Source organism: Balearica regulorum, chromosome Z (assembly GCF_011004875.1).
Source record: "Balearica regulorum gibbericeps isolate bBalReg1 chromosome Z, bBalReg1.pri, whole genome shotgun sequence".
Taxonomy (NCBI): domain Eukaryota; kingdom Metazoa; phylum Chordata; class Aves; order Gruiformes; family Gruidae; genus Balearica; species Balearica regulorum.
The window spans coordinates 19,015,956-19,038,535 of NC_046220.1; the positions used below are offsets into that span (position 1 = coordinate 19,015,956).

General features: G+C 35.4%; 1 protein-coding gene across 5 annotated transcripts in view; it reads left to right on the forward strand.

Annotated features, from left to right (window-relative positions):
• Positions 1–22,580, forward strand: part of DMXL1 (Dmx like 1) — an 82,145-nt gene that overhangs the window by 22,533 nt on the left and 37,032 nt on the right. For all 5 annotated transcript variants that reach the window (XM_075741010.1, XM_075741005.1, XM_075741007.1 and 2 more), the window contains 16 exons: positions 1,129–1,304; positions 2,768–2,957; positions 4,466–4,634; positions 7,829–8,041; positions 8,713–8,966; positions 9,069–9,753; positions 10,278–10,399; positions 10,915–11,004; positions 11,311–11,407; positions 13,537–13,653; positions 14,937–15,161; positions 15,807–17,489; positions 18,075–18,185; positions 19,518–19,687; positions 20,835–20,932; positions 21,669–21,834. In XM_075741010.1, coding sequence (XP_075597125.1) covers positions 1,129–1,304; positions 2,768–2,957; positions 4,466–4,634; positions 7,829–8,041; positions 8,713–8,966; positions 9,069–9,753; positions 10,278–10,399; positions 10,915–11,004; positions 11,311–11,407; positions 13,537–13,653; positions 14,937–15,161; positions 15,807–17,489; positions 18,075–18,185; positions 19,518–19,687; positions 20,835–20,932; positions 21,669–21,834 — 4,566 coding nt within the window. The remainder of the gene's footprint in view (positions 1–1,128; positions 1,305–2,767; positions 2,958–4,465; positions 4,635–7,828; positions 8,042–8,712; positions 8,967–9,068; positions 9,754–10,277; positions 10,400–10,914; positions 11,005–11,310; positions 11,408–13,536; positions 13,654–14,936; positions 15,162–15,806; positions 17,490–18,074; positions 18,186–19,517; positions 19,688–20,834; positions 20,933–21,668; positions 21,835–22,580) is intronic.

Here is a 22,580-nt window from a genome sequence, read left to right on the forward strand (position 1 = left end):
CTAGTCTGTCTTGGAAGCATGAATGAAAAAACAGTATGTACACATAAAGATTGGTTAGAACAGTGTTTCATTTGGTAGTAATATGTGGAACTTTGCTGTTGCTGTTTGGATCATAATATCCCTTAATACATGCTTGAAGCACAAAGATTCAAGGATGGTTCAGTCTGCAAATAAGTCTTACTTTTTAAAGGTAGTTGTCATGCATATTTTTGTGATTCAGTTGTATGCATCAAAAACAGATGAGTAACACATTTTGCTTAGGTGTAGGTGTTTGGTTTTTTTGTCTAAAGCTTGCCATTTCAGGACATTATGCATGCTTAGAAGACTAATTTTTAAAGACATTTGCTATCCTTAGAGAGAGAAAAAGATGTACAAAATCTGTAAAATAATCTAGATTTCTTTTTCTAGGTAAACTATTCCAATTGACTAGTTTCCAACACGTGAAGTACAGAATCTTTAAAATGCATTTTTGTTTCTGTGTCTTCTTTCTTTAATTTTTTGAGAGAAGATGCTGGTCAGCAAAACAACCTGCCCCTCCCCCAGTAGGGTCACTAATATTTCAGTACCATTCATATTTAATAGCTGATCAACATCTTGAGAATCTAGATCCAAATTAATTTATTTGGTCCTTAAAGGCATAAAGGCAAGGACCCTAGGAACACTATTTTTTAATTTATGTACGTGTGTATCTAAGAAAAGCAGTCCGAGCAGTACTGAGCTTGGTTTTTGAGGTGTTGTCTTTGACCTTTGTTTGTATTCCTAGCATTTACATTTGAGTGTGTGGGTTTTGGGGGTTTTCTGTCAAAGTACAGTAAGTTATATTAACATCTGAATACCAGCTCAAGCCAGTACAGCTTGCATTTTTGTGGTTAAAAACTGGCAGCTAATCAGAAGGAGCAAAATTAAATCCAAGTTAGTAATGGCAAGAGAGATTAAAAGGAAGCTCTGTGACTGTGTTTTCTTTATGATCAGGTTCTGAAGTTCTGTTTACTAACTGACTTTCTGTCATCAGAAAAGTATTTTACTTAAAAACAAAAAAAAACCGGGAGACATACCCAGAAGTATTTGAAGTACATCATATTCTTATGCAAGATAGTCTTATTTACTGTATTTTTTTTCTTTCCCCAGGATGATTGTCTTGTGAAAGTATGGTATAATACAGACAGTTGGCGATCAGCCATAACACCACCTGGCCCAAGTCCTGAAAAACAAGCAAGAGAAGTTGATTTTTCATTTGTGTATTTGGCTCATCCTCGATCAGTAAACGCATTTTCATGGAGGAAGACCAGTAAATTCATGCCACGGTCAGTAGTTCTAATAACCTGAGGTTTGTAAATTGCCCAAAAAACCCAAACTGTACAATCTTTCCAGCTGTACAGTCAACAGTCACACAAGTTGTACAGTATTAACTACAGTTAATAATTGAGTTTGCACACCTTGTATATTTTTTGTGTGTGTTCATATAATTCTTTCATACTGAAGTTCTTGAGAGGATGGTAAGCATCCTCTTACCTGGGAAGGAACTGGAAAGATAGAAAGGGAGTCCCACAGACTCGCTTAGAGATTGGACTAAATATAAAATCAGCTCTTCCAAAATTACCTCTTTTGCATCTTTTTGATTGTACTGTCTTAAATGACCATTCATATATTTGATTCCAGCTTGTTTCTCTCTTTCTGTCCTAATGGAGTCAGAGCAATTAAAAATTCCTGTTACTTTGTTGTCTTTCTCAAACATTCAAATATTTCTGTGTCTTTTAATTTATTTCTTTAACTAGTACAAAACTAGACCTCAGTCAGAAACAGTATCTGGAAATTGAATTAAAGTGATAACATGGGTTTGATTTTTTTGTGGTGTGTTTTGTTCTGATCATTCCTGTTTTCACCAGTAATTGCAATCTCAAACTGAAGTAGCATTAGCAATTTTGTACCCTGCAACCATCTTTTTGCCATATTATTCTAAATAGTAGCCATTTGAATTCTGCATACCTTTGTGTGTTTGAGCATGTTTATGCTGTCTTTTACACCAACCTTTAAGTAGAAGACTCTTCATAAAGTTAAAATCTTAAGTCAGTTTTAAAAATCTACTTTCTCCATGATGCCTGAGGGAATTTGCTGCTGGACAGTCCAGTCAGATGACCCATATTGTTTTCAAGATAGCTAAATTGTGAACTTACATGAACTGGAAACCTGGTGATCTGTATAGGGCTTTTTTCAGTGCCTAGTTCAGGTTAACTGGATTTTTTATATATATATTTGTATATAACACCAGTTGCAGTTGGAAAAATAGTAATTAAGAAAAGTTTGTAGTTTTTTAAATTGACTGCTGTATTTGTTGTATTACCTTGGTTTCTCTGTTTTGGATACAGTGTTTTGTAAGTGCTATATAACAGTAGGATGTGGGGAATTGAGAACACGTATCCAGAATATGATTAGGTTTTTATATGAAGGACTTTAAAAAGAAAAACATATGCTTTGCTATTCCAGCTATGACTAATTCTGTAAATTGAAATCTGTGATTTGGTGTTGCACAGTTGTGTAATGAAGTTTGAGGTAACTTATTATCAGTTACTTGAATAGATATGAAAGTCTTTCATATATCATTTGTTTTCCTAAGAATGTATTGTTGGCTTTTTCTTTCCTTAGTATCTTTAAGTTACTTGGTGCAATTCTGAAAACTGATAATCCAAAACTGTTTGGTACTGTTGCTTTATTTTGATGCTATGTGATAGTAAGCAGCTTTTTCACACCTTAATTTTTCTTTCATTAGTGGTGCTGTCTGCAATGTACTCCTGACTTGCTGTAAGGATAATGTTTGTCGTCTCTGGGCAGAGACTTTGTTACCCAATGACAGCCTGTTGTATGGTGGAGGATACAACAATTGGAGTGAAGCAGTGAACTTCACAAATAACTTTAAGAGAAATACTTCAAGTAAGGAAAAGGTGCAAAATGCTTTAGAGGTAAGAAGTGAAATTGAGCAGTGAGAATAAACACATGTACACACATAATTTTAGACAGGATTGTAATTTGTAACTCAAACATGTGTCATAAGCTGAAATCCTTATACCATGGATGTGCATTAAATGTTATAAAAAGTGAATTTACTTTGAATCTTCCTTAGGAAGGCTAAACCGACAACCGCCCTACTGAGCTTTCACATTAGCAGACACACTGTCATGTCACTGCTACCGTATCTATTTCAAAGGGCTAGGAACAGTATGTAGGGCATGCTGTATATTGGTTTTGTGAAACCTGCTAGTGATGCTGCCTTAAAATGTATGGTAGGGTCTCACCTGTTACCTCTGAAGTTGTGGGATGTTCTCTGGCTTCTGTAACTGGAAAAACAGGGATAATATGAAGGGAAGAAAGATAGCCTTTGCTGCTGTTCTGCTGTAGTCCTCAATAGAGCATACTGCTTGTAAGCTGTATCTCTCGGCTTATGGTCCTTGTATGGTCCTTACCATATAATGTTTTCTAACCAATGGGAAGCAGGGGGAAGGTGAAGCATTAGTGGTCTCCTACGAAGCTGTGTAGAGAGTATGTGGGTGTTGTGCCCTTACCTTAATGGAGCGATGTATTTAGCATGATCATGATGCTTTCTTAACACATGTGGCACAGATGAAAAATATGACAAGTTGAAAGGCACAACACAGCAAAGAAAAAATATTCAAAGGAGGGTGGGGAAAGGAAGTTGGAGACGGTTCTGTGTTCTGCTGAAAATAAGAGGCAACATTAGAGATCAGAAATAACAATTACATAAAAACTGGGAGAAAAACTATTTTACATGAGCATGCTGTGCTAAGATGCAAGAGATAGCAAGTGAAAAGGAATGCCAAGAGTTAAATACCATCCTTAATGCAAATTGTGTACCTTGTACCTTTTGGTACCTATATAGATATCTACAGCACAATAGCCTTGAACTGTGGCATGTGTGGAGTGACACTTTTTAATACTGGCATAGTCAATCTTAAAAATGGAGTATTATTTTTTCCCCTTAGAAACATCTGTTACCGTAAACACATTGGGCCCTTATAATGGGAGTGGAAATACTGATCCAATCAGATCCAAAGTACTGATCCAGGTTTTTCAGTCTCTGAAATGACATTATTCAGATTTGCTGCTTTTTTATTCAGAATCTTGAATAAGCATGGTATACGTTTATGAAACAAATAGTATTTTCTGTTTAGAGTATAAAAACTGTATGAACATTGTCTGCAGACAGAAATGTGAAGCAGTTACTATGTCAAGGTACTGTATGGGCCTTTGTAAATTAACCTGAAAGCACTGGTATGTCTCTACAGTACACACAACCTGAACAGTTAATTTTTGCGAGAAACTCCACTAATGCTTTAAAGTAGATATTAAATTGAAAAAAAAAAAATTAGTAGTATCTAGGAAACCACTTACAGATGAAATCTGGTTTTTCTTTTTGAAAGGAATTAAAAATGACACCTTATTCTTCATGCAGTTAAACCTGAGGCACTTCCGACGAGGAAAGAGGAGGTCGGGTGCTGTTGTAGCACATACTGGATATGCTCCACATCAGCAAGATCCCCACGAAGTTCACAGGAACATCCCTCCTCATGCAAATGCACTTTGTCACTTCCATATTGCTGCCAGTATCAATCCAGCCACAGGTAAGAAGTACGGTAAATCCTTGCTACAAGGTGAGCTACAATTTCTGTTTGGTCTGTGTCAGCTTAACTGGCTCAGACATATTTGTACCATATCTACATGACCACACAAAATTACTAGTATGTTGGTTTCATTTAATGCATGAAGAATGTTCTTTGACAGTAGTAAAATGACTTGAATAAATATCCTCTACAGTAATCCTGTCTTTCATTTTTGGTCGTCTTTTAACTGAGATTCACGGTGGTCTGAGATGCAGAAGGCTAAGTATTTGTAACTGAAGCTACAGATTTACTGGGAATTGTGTGTGATATTGGGAGCACACTGATAAATCAAAAATTTCGGGACTTCTTAAAATGAGTACCTAACACTAAGTACATGTCTGTACTTCTGTCTCTGAATCAAGCAAAACACACTTCATCTTGTGTTCCATAAACTTCAGTATTCTCTTTTCTTAAACTAGTTAAGTGCTGCCTTTATAATTAGTATTTTTAAATTTTTTTTGTTCCTACTGACCCTTGTTTCAAAGGCCAATTTTGACCTGAAGGCATTCATGATTAGGTTATATTTGTAACTGTACGATCTTTGGTATGATTATAAAGAACTATTGGTTTCCATTACCATTGCTGGGCTAAGCAAGCTGTAAACACTTTTTCCTGTAAGATTAGTCTTCACCTTTTATAGTATTGGTTCGTGTTTCTTTTAACAGATATGACTAGAATCACATGCAGCCTACCAAAAAGAAATTTTTTGCATTTTTTGCTGTACCATTGATATTATCCTATTTCTAGGGAAATGTCTCCAGTCATAATATATGTTACTACCCAATGTCATAAAGGAAAATTACCCCATGGCTTCTTGGAGATTCGTAGTTCTCCTATCTGCACTTCTGCAACTTCAAATTGCACAAGGACCTAGCTATCCTTTTCATGGAGCTAGCACATCTTTCACCATCTCTTTTATATCTAGTCTTAATGCACTTCTTTCCTTGTTTACTTATACATAATAACTAAGTAAACTGTAATTTTGCTTTTAATAGTCTTTGCAGTATAAATGTGCCCAATAGCAAAGTCACAGAATGGGAATAAAAAGTAATTTTGGAAAAGAATGGTAAAATATTTTCCTAGGTGTCTAACACTTGTCTTTGGCCTTTTAATCTTGTACTCCTTCTGTGTTATCTTTATTAATGTTATCTATTTCAATATGGTCTTTTGGATCACTTGGTCTTTAACACAGTAAACTGGAGGATAATGTGTTGCTCTTTTACTTCAAACAGAGGTTCTACATTACTTTTACATCTTAGATCTTAATTTCAAGAAATATCTGTTCTCCCTCACAGTCAAGTCCTTAAGTACCTCAGTCTAACCAGATTCTTTAGGTAGTCCTTCTAGTTTGCCCTTTTGAAATTAAATTTAATCTGAAAACCTAATTGCATTTCCTTTCATTTAATTTAAACCAAATCACTTTATGATCTCTCACTTGAAAACTTGCCCTTATTACAAAATTGAGTACTTGATAAAAACTAAGGCTAAAGCAGCTTTTTCTCTCATTCACTTCACGAAGAATAATAATGCTGTCATATAAAAGAATAAATTTCTTTTTAATTTTTATTGTATTTGTGATCTGTTGTTAATTCTGAAACTCACTTTCTTGTAGCAACAAAATCCTTGAGACATTTGTTATTTAAACTGATATTCAGCCTTAGTGGAGTTCAGTGAAAGGAATACACAGTGATTGTTAGGACAAAATAATCTCCAGGCAAATTCAGAAAAACTTATTGAATACAAAGACCTTAGAAGTTTTCTGGAAAGAGTGAATGTGGTTTATGAAACAAATAGAAATTCACTAAAGAATTTGTCCAGAGCTGAGCATCAGTTGGAAGTTGGTAGCTCTGAGGCAGGAGAATGGGAAAAAAGTTATTTCTTTAGCGATTTTTTTGATATATACACCAAGTACTTAGATTTATAATCTAATCTGAAAAGTCATCTTTCAAGTTCACCTTCTTATTCACATTTACTACAGTTTTGTCTTCCAAAGAGAGGTCAACAGAATTCTTCCTTCCAAGTTCTGTTTTTGCCAAAGGTATTACGGTATTTTTTGAGACTGGCATTCATTGGCCTTTTTAGGAAGACAGACTGTATTTCTTAAATACTCTGTACTCTTCTTGCCCTCCTCCCCTGGTGTGTCCCCTCCCCACAATAAAATTAGTGGTCCTTTGTTCTGTCTGTGTGCTCTCAGTTAACATTTTCTTGGACTAGACTGGAGAGTAAGTAATTTAAATCCATCACTGGCTTTGAAAAAAAAACAAAACAAAAAAAATCCCGAAACCAAAAATCCCCCCACAAAACACAACAAAAAAAACCCCAAACCAAAATAAAAAGCCCCCAGAATTGGATTAAAAAGAATTTTGTCTCCCAGGGCATGGAATTTAAGTAATGCTGCATAAATAGGGAGCAAAAGGAGATAAGAGTATATATGGAAACATCTAGATTAAATGCAGGTTGAGCTTTTAGAATGTTGCTGTATGGCCTGTTTGAGGAAATTACAATAAATCACCTACCTGCTTTTTAGCCACACTTAATTTAAATGATGTTACTCTGCAGCAGTTTGATACTTGCTTTTGTCACTTACTTTGTGATTACTACTTTATTTTTCATAGCCACATGGGACACCATAGGTATCATAGAGGAATGTAAAATACTAACGTATCTATGGGAATCAGAAGTCTGGCTTTATGTGGTAGTTTGCAGAGGACATAATCTAGTCACTGTACTAGTGTTTGCTAGTGTAAGCCCTGTCATATGTGGTCCTTGATTACAGTCTATATCTACTGCAGCCTCCATTGTGGACTAAATGTTGGGAAAGTATGCATAAATTATTTGGTTTGTACTGAGCTGTAGTAGCAAAAGACAAGGTAAATTAATCTGTACAGACAGTGTTACATCATGAAGATGTAACAGTGCAGGGCTGTCCTAATGTGAGCATACCAAGGAGCCTCCCTGTGGAACATCTTGTTATAGCAGTCAAGCAATTTGATGCTGAAAGTAGATGATGTTGGTGAAGTGAATGACAAGTTGTAATACAGTTAGCGTATTCTTTTTTTTTTTTATGGTAGGTTTTTAAGCAGAAAACTATTTCTATAATTACTTTTTGACTAAAATACTTGTTTTTCAAAAATGTCAACATCTTTTTCTGGTAGATATTCCTCTACTCCCTTCTATCACATCTCTGAGTCTTGGTGAAAATGAAGAAAAAAGTGGACCTTTTGTTGTGCATTGGCTAAACAATAAAGAGCTTCATTTTACCTTATCCATGGAAGTATTTTTGCAACAACTTAAAAAGAGTTTTGAACATCATTCTCCTGATACTAACACTGAGGAATCTAATCAAATGGATGGCAAATCAGAAGAAGGTAAAAGTCTTATCATCGACAAATGGCTTTCATTTTACAAAGTAATTTGTAATCTTCTTTCATGTGAAGTAAGAGGTGGTCAAATTGACATGTAAGAATACAGACAGATTACAATAGCATTTCTGTGCGTTTTCTTCCTATATGCTGGAAGTACCTAAGTGACTTTTAAAAATCTGTGTCTAGAAATTCTGAATTTGATTATGGGTGTTACAGAGATTTTGAGTTATTTATGCTGAAAACTGTATTACTTAGCCTTACATGGAGGCCTTTGCATGAAAATGTGTTATTTTAACATGGTTAAGGAAGCAGGTGCTACCTTTGAATTAACTTTCTTTTATTCAATATTAATGTACACCTAATTTTACTAGCTTTATAACATAATTTAGTCAATTAGTTTAAACATATACAGTTTGGAGATGACTGCTTTTGTTATGCCTATGCATGCAAAAATTTATATAAAATGGGGAAAAAGTATTTCAAATTAAGGTAAAATAGAAACTATTTTGGTTTGTAAGTTATTGATGGACATCGACTAGAGGATTTCTGGTTAAAATTTTCGTTATTTTAAATTTTGTGGTTTATAAAAGGCCTGAAAAGTGCTCCAATACCTGAATAACACTGTTTGTTATACTTCTGCTTTTGGAGATAATATGTATCTCTATGTGTTCTAGAAATTGATGAAAATGGAGATGAACAAAAAGGAAACCAAGAAAAGAAGGAACTGAGTGATGAGAAAACTACTCCAAATTCAAGCCTTGTTCCTTTATCTTCTGCTATTATTGATCATGAAATTGAAGTACTACTTTCTGAATGGAGTAAAAATGCTGACATGCTATTCAGTATACATCCTATGGATGGTTCACTGCTGGTATGGCATGTGGACTGGCTAGATGAATACCAACCTGGCATGTTTCGCCAGGTGCAGGTACTTTATTTTTTTCTGGATTTACATTGTTATTCATTGAGAAGTATGATGAGAAAATAACTTGAATACTTATTCATTCTTTCTTTTTTCTTAAAATTCCAGGTGTCATTTGTTTCAAGAATTCCTGTTGCATTTCCAACGGGTGATGCAAACTCTCTTTGCAGAAGTATAGTAATGTATGCTTGTACCAAAAATGTTGACTTAGCTATTCAACAAGGCAAACAAAAGCCTCCTGGCCTTACACGATCTACATCAATGCTTATCTCTTCTGGACACAGTAAATCAACCAACAGTTTAAAACTCAGTATCTTCACGCCCAACGTTATGATGATTTCCAAACATGCAGATGGGTCATTGAACCAGTGGCTAGTGAGTTTTGCTGAAGAATCTGCTTTTTCAACTGTACTCAGTATTTCACATAAATCCCGATATTGTGGTCACCGTTTTCATCTTAATGACTTGGCTTGCCACTCAGTATTACCACTGCTGCTTACAACCTCACATCACAATGCTCTAATTTCACCAGATGTTGAGAGTGCAAAACAGGCAAATGATTCTTTAAAGTCTCAGGAGTCACCAGTAAGACGTCAGAGTAGAGGCAATGCAGGTGTAACATCCCAGGATCCCAATGCAGTTTACAGTGAACTTATTCTTTGGAGAGTTGACCCTGTTGGGCCTTTGTCCTTTTCTGGTGGAGTTTCTGAACTTGCTCGGATCAATTCTCTCCATGTTTCAGCTTTTTCTAATGTTGCGTGGCTGCCCACACTTATACCCAGCTATTGCCTTGGTGAGTTTGGTTTCCTGATTTGTGTAGTGTTCTAGAAGTAAAAGTATTACAACCTGATAATGCTTTTAAATAGATAATGTAGATATACTTGAATACATTGGAAAAAATGTTAAGCATGGATCCTTTATTTCACAAATTTCCAAGCTACTGATACTTGGAAGTTGTTTATTTCTGTGCAAAGAATTGCTGTGTTCTTCTGCCTTCTTTTTTGTATTTGAATTTTAGGTGCTAATGCAGTAAAGTTCGTAGATGCTAGCATGTACTTCAGAGCATGTTGAACACTTAAAGCGGAGATAGATTTTGCTCTGTTTTACAAATTGGATTCTCATTTCCTTTCATATACTCTTGTCTGGTTGCTGAGTGCAGCGTTAAACTGTAGTTACTGCTTGTGAATAGAAATTAACGAGATAATTTTTCTTATGCTGTACTGTTTTCTTTCATAACTTCAAAATTGCCTCTTGCAAAAAAAAAGGAGCAAGTTGGTGTTGGAATACTTGAGCGTTTTGTGCATTCTTATTTTTCAGGTGCATACTGTAATTCTCCAAGTGCCTGCTTTGTGGCTAGTGACGGACAGCATTTGAGATTATATCAAGCTGTAATAGATGCTAAGAAACTTTTGTGTGAGCTCTCCAATCCAGAAATTTCTGTAAGTGAAAAGCTGTCTCAAGTTTTTGGAGGTTGGAACTAGTTTCAGACTTGGTAACTAAGCTGTTTGTGGAGCATTTCATATTGTAGCCATACTGTGTTCCATTTAATCTCAAACTCTGCATATTGAAGCAGATCAATGTTTGATTGGGAAATACCTCTGTAAGACTTTAACTACAAGGAGTAATAACATAGCAACAAACTATGTGTGTGCGTTGTCCATCTTAACAAAAAGTTGAGACCATGATGCAGCTTGGGGAAGGGACAATAAACTGCTGAACGTGAGGCTTTCCAGTTGAGAAATGCAAGTTTTTGTCACCTTTCAGCCATGAAAAATAATGTGGCTCTTGATAAAACTGGGAATGTTACCAATGTTCTTGGTAGATTGCAACCAGTGTATATTTAATGCTGTAGTTAACATTTGCTTAGTGATGTTGCACCTACCTAGCAGGCTGTGCCACTGAAATGCACAAAACCAAGTTAACAAGACCATCCCCCTGACTCTTTTTTAAACAGAAGTATGTTGGTGAAGTTTTTAACATCGTAAGTCAGCAGTCTACAGCTCGCCCAGGATGTATCATTGAACTGGACGCTATCACAGAGCTTGTAAGACCCTTTTCTGTACTCATTTTATACCATGATTATCTTTTTAAAAATGTGTTAATAATAAGGCTGTGGTTCTCCATTAGGTAAAGATGAGGTATTTAAAAACTGATTCTGACATACACTTGCTTATGGTTCCATTGTATCTGTAAATGAAAAAAATGTGAATAACGAAGGTGCATTTTCTTGAGAAATCTTTCATTTCTGTGTATAGCTAAACAATCAAGTTAAAAGCTCCCATATTAGAGAGCAATCTTAAACAGTATACTCCGTGATGTTCACTTCTTGTGTGTGTTTTTACTTTCTTAGCATGGCAGGAAAACACAGTTATTCCATGTTTTTCAAGAAGACTTCATTTTAAATAACCAGAAGGAATTACCTGAAAAGAACAATTCATCAGACTCTGGTAAAGAAATCTTTTTCATAGAACGTTGAAGACAAAGTATTTTATTTTTTATTCCACAGAAGAGAAAGAACTTGTTGTATAGTTTTCAGCATTTTAAGGCCCACTAGCTTATGCTATTTAAAATCTTTATACCAAAGAAGAAAATAGAGTGTAATGAAACTCATGAGTGTTTCATTTCCTTTAAGAGTAGTGCACAACCAAATTTAGATGAAGCAGCTTAAATCATGAGATACCCGTCATGGACTGTATTAAGCATTCCCTTACTGATATCTTTCTTATATGAAGGGTAAAGGGTTTTAAATGTAGAGTCTGTAGCTGTAGGGTATGACATAGACGACAGTTACTTGTGTCCTTTCATGATAGACGTTTGTCCTTTACCTCAGCTAAATAACTACTGCTCAGGACTTGCATTGTGTAATAAACGACAGGCGAAACAAATCCCCCAAAACACAACTATAAAGTATGATACTATGAGTAGTGTATTGATTTGTAGGTGTTAGGGCAGATCTGCCCTGCTCTGGAATAAATGATCAGTTTTACTTCATGGAGTGGGGCAGTGGCTGTGTTATACAGGCATCTCAGTTTTGTTTTTTGTTCTGTTCTATTGAAATAATGTGGGGGGAAAAAGGGTCAGAGTAAAGTTTTTGATACCAAGTCATCTGCAGTGGTAAAGAAAATGCTGAATAAAAGGAGACGAAGTTGTGGAACAGTGTCAAAATGTTGCATAATAACTCGGTATGCAAACTTTATTTTTGTTGGATGAAAAGGGAGACACCTAGGGGAAATATTACCTGAACTGTATATATGTAGTGATGAATTCTGAATTAGCTGTTTCTAGTCTAGAAAGAGATTTGGAGTAATAGAGATAATCTTATGAAACAAGTCAACCCAGCTCTCAGTAGAGGTCAAAAAATGCAAATGGGATATTGAAAATTAGGAACAAAATAGAGAACAAGAAGTGTTGCTGTACAGGATAAATATGTTTCTACATTTGCACCTTGAGTATGATATACAGAAAGGACTTTAAAAGAAATATGGAAGCTATTTCATCTTAGAAAAGGGCAGCTGTATACATCTGTATGTGTTCTGAAGGTCTATATGATTGCTGCCATGTAAGAAATTGGGTTAAATGGTCCCCTTGAAAAACTGTAAGTTAAAAACATGTCATTCACATACATTCTAATTTGAAAGTATCTTCTAGTGCTGTAATGCTTTTTGGTTTTTAAAACCTTTACTATTTCCTCTTTAATAAAGCACTCAGGTATTTAGCTCATGTTGGTTTTAAAACAAGAACAAATTCACTTGTGTTTTTCTGCAGTACCGTAAGCAACCCCGTGTCAAACCCAGAGGGCAAATACAGCTTATTCTTGATCATGTTTTATGTAGATGCATGCCTAAAGAAGGGTTGGAGGAATCATGGAGGAAAGATGGTCACTAAAATAACTATTCCTTCTTGGCCCTAATAGGTTTATTTTGATACTAAGGAAGAAGAATGACTGGGTGCATCCTCTGCAAATGGGTGGCTCCTGATATTACAAGTCATGTTATCTTGTCTTGGGATGAAACTATAGCAAATAACTTTTTCAGAAAAAGCATTGTACCTCTTGTGCATTCCAAACTATATAGTCAGTCTGGCTGGTTTATGATGGATGAGCCTATCCATTAGACCAGGCTATGACTTTCCCAACTGTTGATATGGCATTTCTTCTTTAGAAGTAACTTGTATAATTTTTATACATTAAAAGCCAAACCTTTGTCTAGCTCACTGTCTTAACTGTTACAGTCACCAGTAGCAGCTAAGAAACTGTAAGAGAGAAACATGTAAAAGAAAAGATGGAGAGCCAAAAGTACATTCTGAGATTACATTTAACTTTAAACACAGCAAATTCAGGCAAATACTTTGTCCTCTCTGAAAGAAAACATTGACAGTTCTTCCTGTGTGTACATGTAATTGTAGTGGTTGTTTGTGATATAATACTGAGAAAATTAATATAACAGAATTGGAGGTAGTCAGACCACTGCATTCCTGTATTAGTTCGCGATAGCTTAATATGATTATTAGCTGGCAAAATTTAGTTCTGTTTTCAGGTGAATAACCCCTAAGATCTTCCTGTTTTAAATTTCATCAGGAAACCAGCAGAATGGATTCTCTGAAAAATTTTACTTAATAGTAATAGAGCATACTCAAAACCATTCATTACTACGTATGTGGCACTTACATTTGAAGTCAATTCCTGTCTCAGTAGGTAAGCCCTCTTTCTTGTAGTTTCTGTTTTAAAACACCCAAAAAGTCACGATCTCATAAATATATCTGCTATTCAGTGTATTCTAAATTGTATTTCAGCTTTTCTTAAAAGAACCTGAATTTCTCCTATTAAAAGCTTTCATCACGACCCATGCTTTCTTGATTACTAATTAACCTTCAGAATGTTGAAGATTTTACGTTCAACCTGAGCCCAAAGTTTGGTATTTTTTGTGCATTCTAAGGGCAAATATATTTATCTCTTTTTAAGACTGCCTAATACTTCAGGTGTTTTGCTTCTCAGAAGTTTTTGTTCTGCAATTTTTGAGTTTATCCAAGTTTTTTAAATTGGACCGTAGTCCAAAGCACCTAAACATCAGAGATACAATTGCAATTACGAACAATTTTGAAGTTCTGAAATCTGCTGGTTCTTTCAGACTACCAAGCTACCACAAAAACTATAAAACCTTAAGTAAGCTGAGATATACTTGAGTAGTTTTCTGTTAACATTTAAGGATTTTAAGAAAACATAAATCTGGCATTCACTACATGCCAGAGGAATCTGTTATAATGCATGTTTCTGTCATTTAAACCAAATTGGTATTTGTCTTACTGTTGCTTTCAAAAGCAGGAAATCTGGATCTTTAGTCTTCTCACCAACCTATAAACTAATACTTAATACTGCAATACTACTTAAAATAACTGAAGAAATTCTATCTACCTCTATGATGAGGACTTTACTGATAAGGCTTTTCAACCAACCTATTGGCAAATTTCATGTTCCAAATTCATATTTCAACCATTGAGTTTTATTGAAGGAAAAAAAGCGCGAGCATCTGTATCGCATAATCTGAGGTCCTTTGTGTTGAGGAAATATTAAAAAAACTTTTCTGAAAAATACCTTTCCCCAATTTTTAAAGTACGACATGGAAGTCTTGATTTAATTTTCTGTAGCTGCAGGTATTTTGTGCTTGATGAAGTGTTAATTTCCATGGATAACCACACACATACCTCTTTCGTCTGCAGTTTTGATGTTTCTGGTTACAGTTGATAGCTTCAAACTCTTGAGATTTAATAACTTCTCAGCCGTTCTAGAATTTCAGAAGTATTTAGTCTGAGTTGTGCTAGCATTTCTCCTTAAATCTTAATGTGGGAACACATTTCATTAACATGAAAGTAAAATTTTAAGTTGTGTTTTATGTGTCTTTTTGGAACTTCTAGGGTGAGTAAAATTGCTTCTTAAGTTAAAAGAAATCATTGACTTTTAACAATGCAAACTTTTTTTAGATGAAAAGATAGATTCAAATACACCTGAAGCAGCAACACAAACAGAAGAATTGTATTCTTCACCAGATCCAGAGAAGATCCAATCACCCTTCACTCAAAAGTATCAGGCCTGTAGAGCAAACCTTCAGAGCACCAGCTGGCTTACTTTGTCTTCCAAAATGGTGTATAGTCAAGAGTTGAATTTGCCAGAAGGAGTAGAGATAATAAGTGTAAAGCCATCAGCAGGTTTGTAATTTTTTTTAAAAGAATAAAATGAGGAATCCTTGCCTTTCTGACTTTAGTCTTAAAATAGAAACTAATAGTAAGCTTGATATTTATGGTTTAAATTTAAAAAGCCTGTAGGTGGATCCAAAAGGTTTACTAATGCTTGCTCCCCTGACTTTATATCTCAATCCTGGAACTAATGCTAAAATAAAGCTTTTATTTAAGGTATAATATGTATTGAATACCAAATTCTTGCAATAAAAGGAATTATAGAAACACTAATTTGGTTTTCCAATCACTTATGAAATTTTTTGTAGGATCTAGCCTTAAATTTTAAGGTTTCCATCAATAGTCTTTCAAAAAATAGTTTAAAGATTTTTGGATTTCATGGGAAATGTTTGAGAGAATTGATAGATATTAATATTCACATTTAAATCATATAATTTGACTCCTCTCTAGAGCATGAAATGGAAACAAAGGATAAAATGGGTTCATGTTCTTTTGTCATGTCACCTCTACTGTGAGGCCCTGCAAACACTGTTTGGAGGGAAGCACTGTTTTTTTTGTTTCAGAATAATAAAATGCTAATGGAGTTAAAAACATCTGTACTTTTTTGCTTGTTTTTTAATATTTCCCCCTGTAAAAGTGTATTTTATTTGATTTTAGGACATCTGAGTTCTTCTTCCATATATCCTGTTTGTCGTGCACCATATCTGCTGGCTACTTCATGCTCTGATGGAAAAGTTCGATTCTGGAGGTGCAGAGTTACCACTGAATCATCAGCTTCCTCTATGCCAGAATGTAGTGCACATTGTGATGTTACATATGTATGGGAAGAATGGCCATTATTGATTGAGGATGGGCATCTTAGTAGTAGTGCTATTAGTGTTCCAGGAAGGCCAACTGAAGTTAGCTGTGCGCACACAAACAGATTAGCAGTAGCATACAAGCAGGTAGCATCTAAAAATAGTCATCTTTCTCAAGATTTTATAATGCATGTTAGTATTTTTGAATGTGAATCTACAGGGGGTTCTTCTTGGATTCTAGAACAGACTCTTCATTTAGATGAGATAGGCACCATGTTAGACTCTAATGTTAGTATTGATAGTAATTTAGTGGCGTATAACCGACAAGACGCTTGTCTGTCTCATGGTGGAAATGTTATGCCCAGCACTAAGCGCTTGGTACACTTAGATTGGATGTCTAGGGAAGATGGTTCACATATTTTAACGGTGGGAATTGGATCAAAACTTTACATGTTTGGTCAGCTGTCTGGGAAAATGCAAGAACAAAATGGTAAGGAGATTGTAGCAATCTCCCATAGTGGCAGTACGAAGGCTACAACCCTTTCTAGGTTTGTTCTGCTGCGTTGTGTTGACTTGGTTTCATCTGTAGAGGGGTCACCTCCTTTTCCAGTCTCCTTGTCTTGGGTACGCGATGGCATTCTTGTAGTTGGAATGGATTGTGAAATGCATGTTTATTCCCAGTGGCAATCTCCTTCCAAGCTGGAACTAGTTAGTACAGATTCCTACAGTGGAAGTATGCCATGTATAGCTAGCTTAGTGAAGCAAAGCCAATCGGCTGCCTCAGGTCTGCATCCGCCAAAGCGAACCTTGACCAGATCTATGACCAGTCTTGCACAGAAACTTAGTGGGAAAAGATCTGCCTGTAATCTGTCTACGGAAATGGAAGATTCTGGTCTTTTTGAAGCAGCTCATGTGCTATCTCCCACTTTACCTCAGTACCATCCATATCAACTGTTGGAACTCATGGATCTTGGTAAAGTACGTAGAGCAAAAGCCATTCTGTCCCATCTAGTGAAGTGTATCGCTGGAGAAGTTGTTGCTATAAGTGAGTCCGAACCTAATCATGATAAGAAGCTCAGATCTCTGACTATCAGTGCTAGTGGAAGTACTGCAAGAGATCCCAAAACATTCAGTAAAACTGAGACTACAGACTATATTGAAATAGACTCTGTTCCACCATTGCCTTTGTATGCTCTACTTGCTGCAGATGATGATTCATCTCATTCCTGTTCAGAGAATGGTCAAAATAAAAAAGATACGCCCAATGACAATTATGAAGATCTGTTTCAAAATACTGTTATAAGTACAGATGAACTTGTTACATTTGATACAGATGAAGACAGTTCAAAACCAACAGTCATTGATCTTTCTCAGTATAGCCCAACTTACTTTGGACCAGAGCATGCTCAAGTTCTTTCTCGTCACTTGCTTCATTCAAGCTTGCCAGGTCTGACTAGGATGGAGCAAATGTCATTGATGGCCTTGGCAGATACAATTGCTACTACCAGTACTGACATTGGAGAAAGCAGAGACAGAAATCAAGGTAAGCAGTCTCTTCCAAACTAAATGTACTACTGTGCTTCACAACCTCTTTTGGCATTTTTTCCTCTTTTGGAATATTTTTGTGGCTTATGAAAGCACATCATAATTTTGTTTCATAGTATAGCCTGTATTATTTACTGTGCCATCACAGTATTTACTGTTTAACTACAGTTTCAAGACTTCAGTTTCATAGAATCAGATTTTGTATTGCTAACTGTTAATGCCAGTGTTAGCCCATCAGTCCACATAACATAATTGTTTCTAACTCACTTTTGAAGAGACAACTTTCTTAATGGCCAGTGTTTGTTGTATTATGTAGAGAAATTGAGAAATAAGTTTATGGGCCTTTTTTTATATGGTAATATTTTTTCTGTTTCTTGCATTAAGAACAGAACTTCAAAACTTCTTATATTTGAAATTTTCCTCTTTTCCTTTCCTTGAAGGGAAGAATTATGAGTTAAGCTATTATATTTATGAATTTAAAGCATTAGTAGTCACAGAATTGTAAAGTATTTCCTCTGTTAAGACACTCAATAGCTACTTTTAGTAGTTTCTCTAAAGTGCGTATAAAAATATTTAATTCTAGGTGGAGAAACTCTTGATGAATGTGGTTTAAAATTTTTGCTGGCTGTTCGGCTTCACACATTTCTGACAACTTCACTTCCTCCTGTACATCGAGCTCAACTGCTTCATCAAGGTAACTGATGTGTTTTCTTAGATGAGGTGGAGCTTAGTGACATAGCTGTACATATGATTGCTGTGTTGTTGATGTGCCTCTGCAGAATCAATGAGTTATTCGGTGTTTTGTTTTGGGTGTTTTGGGTTTTTTTTTAAATATTTTTCAATATAAATGTATGCCAGAGCAGAAAATGTCTGGTTTATTTTAGGTAGAGTTCTTGTAACTGAAGTGGGGTTTTGTTCTAACAATTTTTTACTTTTAATTTTTTTTCTATTTATCTAAAAGAACTGTCTTTTCTGTACTTCTAGTACCATGTTGTTCTAATAACCTTCTGCAGGAATAATACAGTAGAGAATAAAAAACTAAGTAAATACATATTCTAATACATATTTGGAAAAAATCTCTTACAGCCTGCTCAGACTTTAAATGTTTTTCATAGGATTACTGTGATTATCCAATGAACTATTTCCAATGTTTTCTTTCATATAGTTTCAAGTAGCTCCACTCCGACCTGATATTGCAGATGATAGAATTAGATGGATTTGATTAGGCCTAATCAAATCTAAAGGACTGGCTGTGATTGCTTCTTTACCCTTTCTTTACATCATTACAGTTGATGGGATTTCCAATCTCATGGCTTGTCACCCCCTAGCTACATCAGAGATTGGAATTTGCCAGGACAGCTGAGTTAGCTCTCTGATGGAATGCTTTCAGTTGACATGCTTCTGCTGGGCTCAAAAATTGGTGACAGTAAGAAGTGCCTCCACAGCACCTGCAAAGGTGCAGTTGAATGTGCCTCTGTACAAAGAAACATCTCCTGGCCCTCACTAGAGTCGCAGTTAGCCATAGCTGGCTGTGCTACTGCTTAGTAATCGCTGTCTTTTTCATGTGATTTTTTTTTTTCTTCTAGTTTTCTTTCGTATCTCTGTCCTCAAACCTGTTTTCTACTGTGATTATCTGAAACTTCACATTTTGTAATCCAAGTCAAAATAGCGAACCTACCTTTCAAAACTTTGAAAAATTTGATCAGTATGTTGTACTTTGAATCACGGCTAATCTTAATGCAATCCACTATATTTTGAGCTTCAGTCAGTAAGTCTACTCCTTGCAAACTTACTTAAAGAGTTTGCAGGTGAAAAGATGTTTTAATCTGTATGAGTTTTCTTTCATATTTGGTATGCAGTGGTTACAAATATTCTTAAATTTCTGTTGCCTCGTCAGCAGTGCACTGAGAAATCCAAAATAAAATTTGACCTTTTTCTTTTCTCCCTTTCTCACCCCATTGGCTTCAGATTCTTGATTATTTTATTAGTGAATCTTTTTTTTTTTTTTTAATGGCTTATTATGTAGGCTTATCTACTAGTCATTTTGCCTGGGCGTTCCATTCAGTAGCAGAAGAAGAACTACTGAGCATGCTCCCTGCAATGCAGAAAGGAGATCCAACATGGTCAGAACTCAGAGCTATGGGTATAGGATGGTGGGTTCGAAATATCCACAGCCTGCGGAAATGCATAGAAAAGGTAACTTTATTTTTAAACAAAATTACCAAACTTTTTTCAAACAGCTGTCATCTGGTGTTAACCTTCTATTTATGTGGTTTTAAGTTTTTGGATATGTTCAGTATATCTGAGTGTTTTGTACTGGTTTTTTGGTACATATAGTTTGTTGTGTGAATATGAACTTCTATATTTAACTTTTTTTTTTAGTACTTTAAGTTTCAAATTCCAGTGTGAAGTACATTTTGGGCTTTTAGATATTCCATTTTGAAGGTGGCAGTGTACAGATACTGAAGATGTAGATTGAGCATATAGTTGTTTTTTATAGCAAAATTAGGCAACAAGCTACAGAAAAAGGTTCTCCTTAGAAATCTATCAGAAGTGGGGTCAACTAAGATATTATACATTTGTCTTGCAAATTGATGCATTTCCATGATTTAAAAAACCTTCTGTTGTTTAGGCTTTTTTAGATTATTTTTTGAAATATGTATTTTAATCATCACAGATGTGGCAATAAGCCTAACCTTATTATCACTTGTTTTAAGTTCTTGGAAAAGCCAAGTGTGTTGAGCTAGAAAATGACATGCACAAGATACTTTGACTATAAAGTGATAAAATGCATGTCTCTATTTTCACTTTTCAATCTTCAGTGATTAATCATCATTTTATGGAACTTACTTGCCTTGCATTTAAAAATTTTCAAGTGTTCTGGGCCTGCATTTAAGGTTACCTTACGTGGGTCTTGGACTATTCTTGCTGCCATTTACCCCTTTTTCCTTTCCAACCTCCAAAAGTAATCTCCTGTAAACAACTTTTCTCCTGTTGTGACTGGCCCCAGCCTGTTGTTCAAGACTCCATCTGTCCTTTGTTTACCAGAGCAACTGATAAATTTTTTTTCATTTCAGGAACTGATTTCAGATGTAGGCATTCCCATTTGATCTGCCAAAAAGCTTCTAGAACTGGAAAAGCATTAGCTAAATGATATCAAACAGAAACAAGGGGTTGAAGCTGTGGTATCTCCATGTGTTCTTATGTCATAGTGAGAGGAAGGATCCTGTGTTAAAGAGAACTTCCAAGCAGTGTGGGGTCTGGGATAACAGGAATCTTGTTGCTCCTGGTTAAGATTCATTTAAATTTTGAGGAGTTTTTTGCTGTTAAATTGTCTTCACAGGTGGCTAAAGCAACCTTTCAGCGAAACAATGATCCACTTGATGCAGCCATTTTTTACCTCGCAATGAAAAAGAAGGCTGTGATCTGGGGATTATACAGGTAGGAGACATGCAAGCTTTTACATGGACTTTCATATTGTCTAGTATAATTTTGGGAAAAAAGTTGAATATGATGGTAGTCCCAAAGAAGCACAAATATTACCATTGAAAGCTGAGATTCGATTTCTAAATTGGTCACTACATTGAATGGGTAGTTTTTAAGCTTCTTGTATTTACTGAGATAATCTAGTTACTGTTTCTGAAGGTAGGTGCTTCCAATTTCAGTCTGGAATCTACTGTAATTTCAATCACTGCTTAGATCTGATTACTTCTGAGGTAGTCCTCATGTGTGTGGACATGTGTGAGGTAGTCCTCGTGTATGAGTGACATGGCTATCTTTTAGAAGAGTGTTTGTTGTTATAAAATTTACCTTAAGTTCAGAGGACTGAATTCAGTCTATCTTTCAAACTGGCATTTCATAATACGACATTCAATGTCGCAGACTTTTTAAAAAAATAGTTTGCATTGTCATTTACTTCTGAGAGTTTACCTGGGAAGAAAATTAGCTTTTCTGTGTTTGTATCAGGTTAACTGAAAATACCATTAGGTTTTGTATTTACTAAAGTGTTTTTTTTGTTATTTTTAAACATGAAAACACCTATGCTCCCAGTGTGGTGAGAGCCTTTGCATTTCCTAATGAAAAGATCTGTGTAAAACTTTACTGGAATCTGAGGAAATGAGCCATAATACATCTAGTAAAATACATAATTTTTTTATCAATTATGTTCAATATGCAGGTCCCAAAAAGATGCTAAAATGACACAGTTTTTTGGAAACAACTTTACTGAAGACAGATGGCGTAAAGCAGCATTAAAGAATGCTTTTTCTTTACTTGGCAAACAGCGTTTTGAACATTCTGCAGCATTTTTCTTGTTGGCAGGACACTTAAAAGATGCAGTGGAGGTAATAATGTAATGATTTTTTTGTTTGCTTAAGACTGTTACATTGTCCCAAACTTGCATTGAATGTGACTTGCATTGTGCATTAGTATGACGCCTGACGATTCTGGTTTGTTTGTGCTCTTTCTCTCCCCCACTCAAATTAATGGCAAATACAAATCCTTGATCTTTACATTTTGATTCTGTTTTAGCTGTCATACTAGCAATACTAAAAAGTCTCATGGTTAATTTCTCCATAATAATACTGTGGCCTACGTACCATTAATTTGCTTTCAAGTTGTCTGCCCTGTGAAGACAGCATAGTTCCCCATTAGGAGGTCCCACATCTGAAAATGAAGGCTTTTTGGCAGTGATGTGGGTTGGCTCCTTTACAAAAAAAAATTACTTCCTGAGTCTGTTTGAATTGAAAAGTTAGGAGGAAATTCATCTCTTTACAGAACAAATCCTTCATTATCAAAGCTTTGTAACCAAAACATCCAGCTTCAAGAGGTGGCATGTGCACACTGTCAATGATTTGTTGAAGCCTGTTGATTTCAAAAATCTATTGTCATGTCAGACTTAAACTGAAGAAACTGCAGATCAGATCTTGCATGTAATACTTGGCCACAGCTCTTCTGCATAGTTCCTGCTATTTTTTTAATGGAATTGGTAGACCTACTTGTCTCAATCTGAACAGATTCATGTCACTTCCTGTCTTGTGATAATTTTAACCAGATTTATAATGTTTGGTCCTGTGAATAATTTATTTTC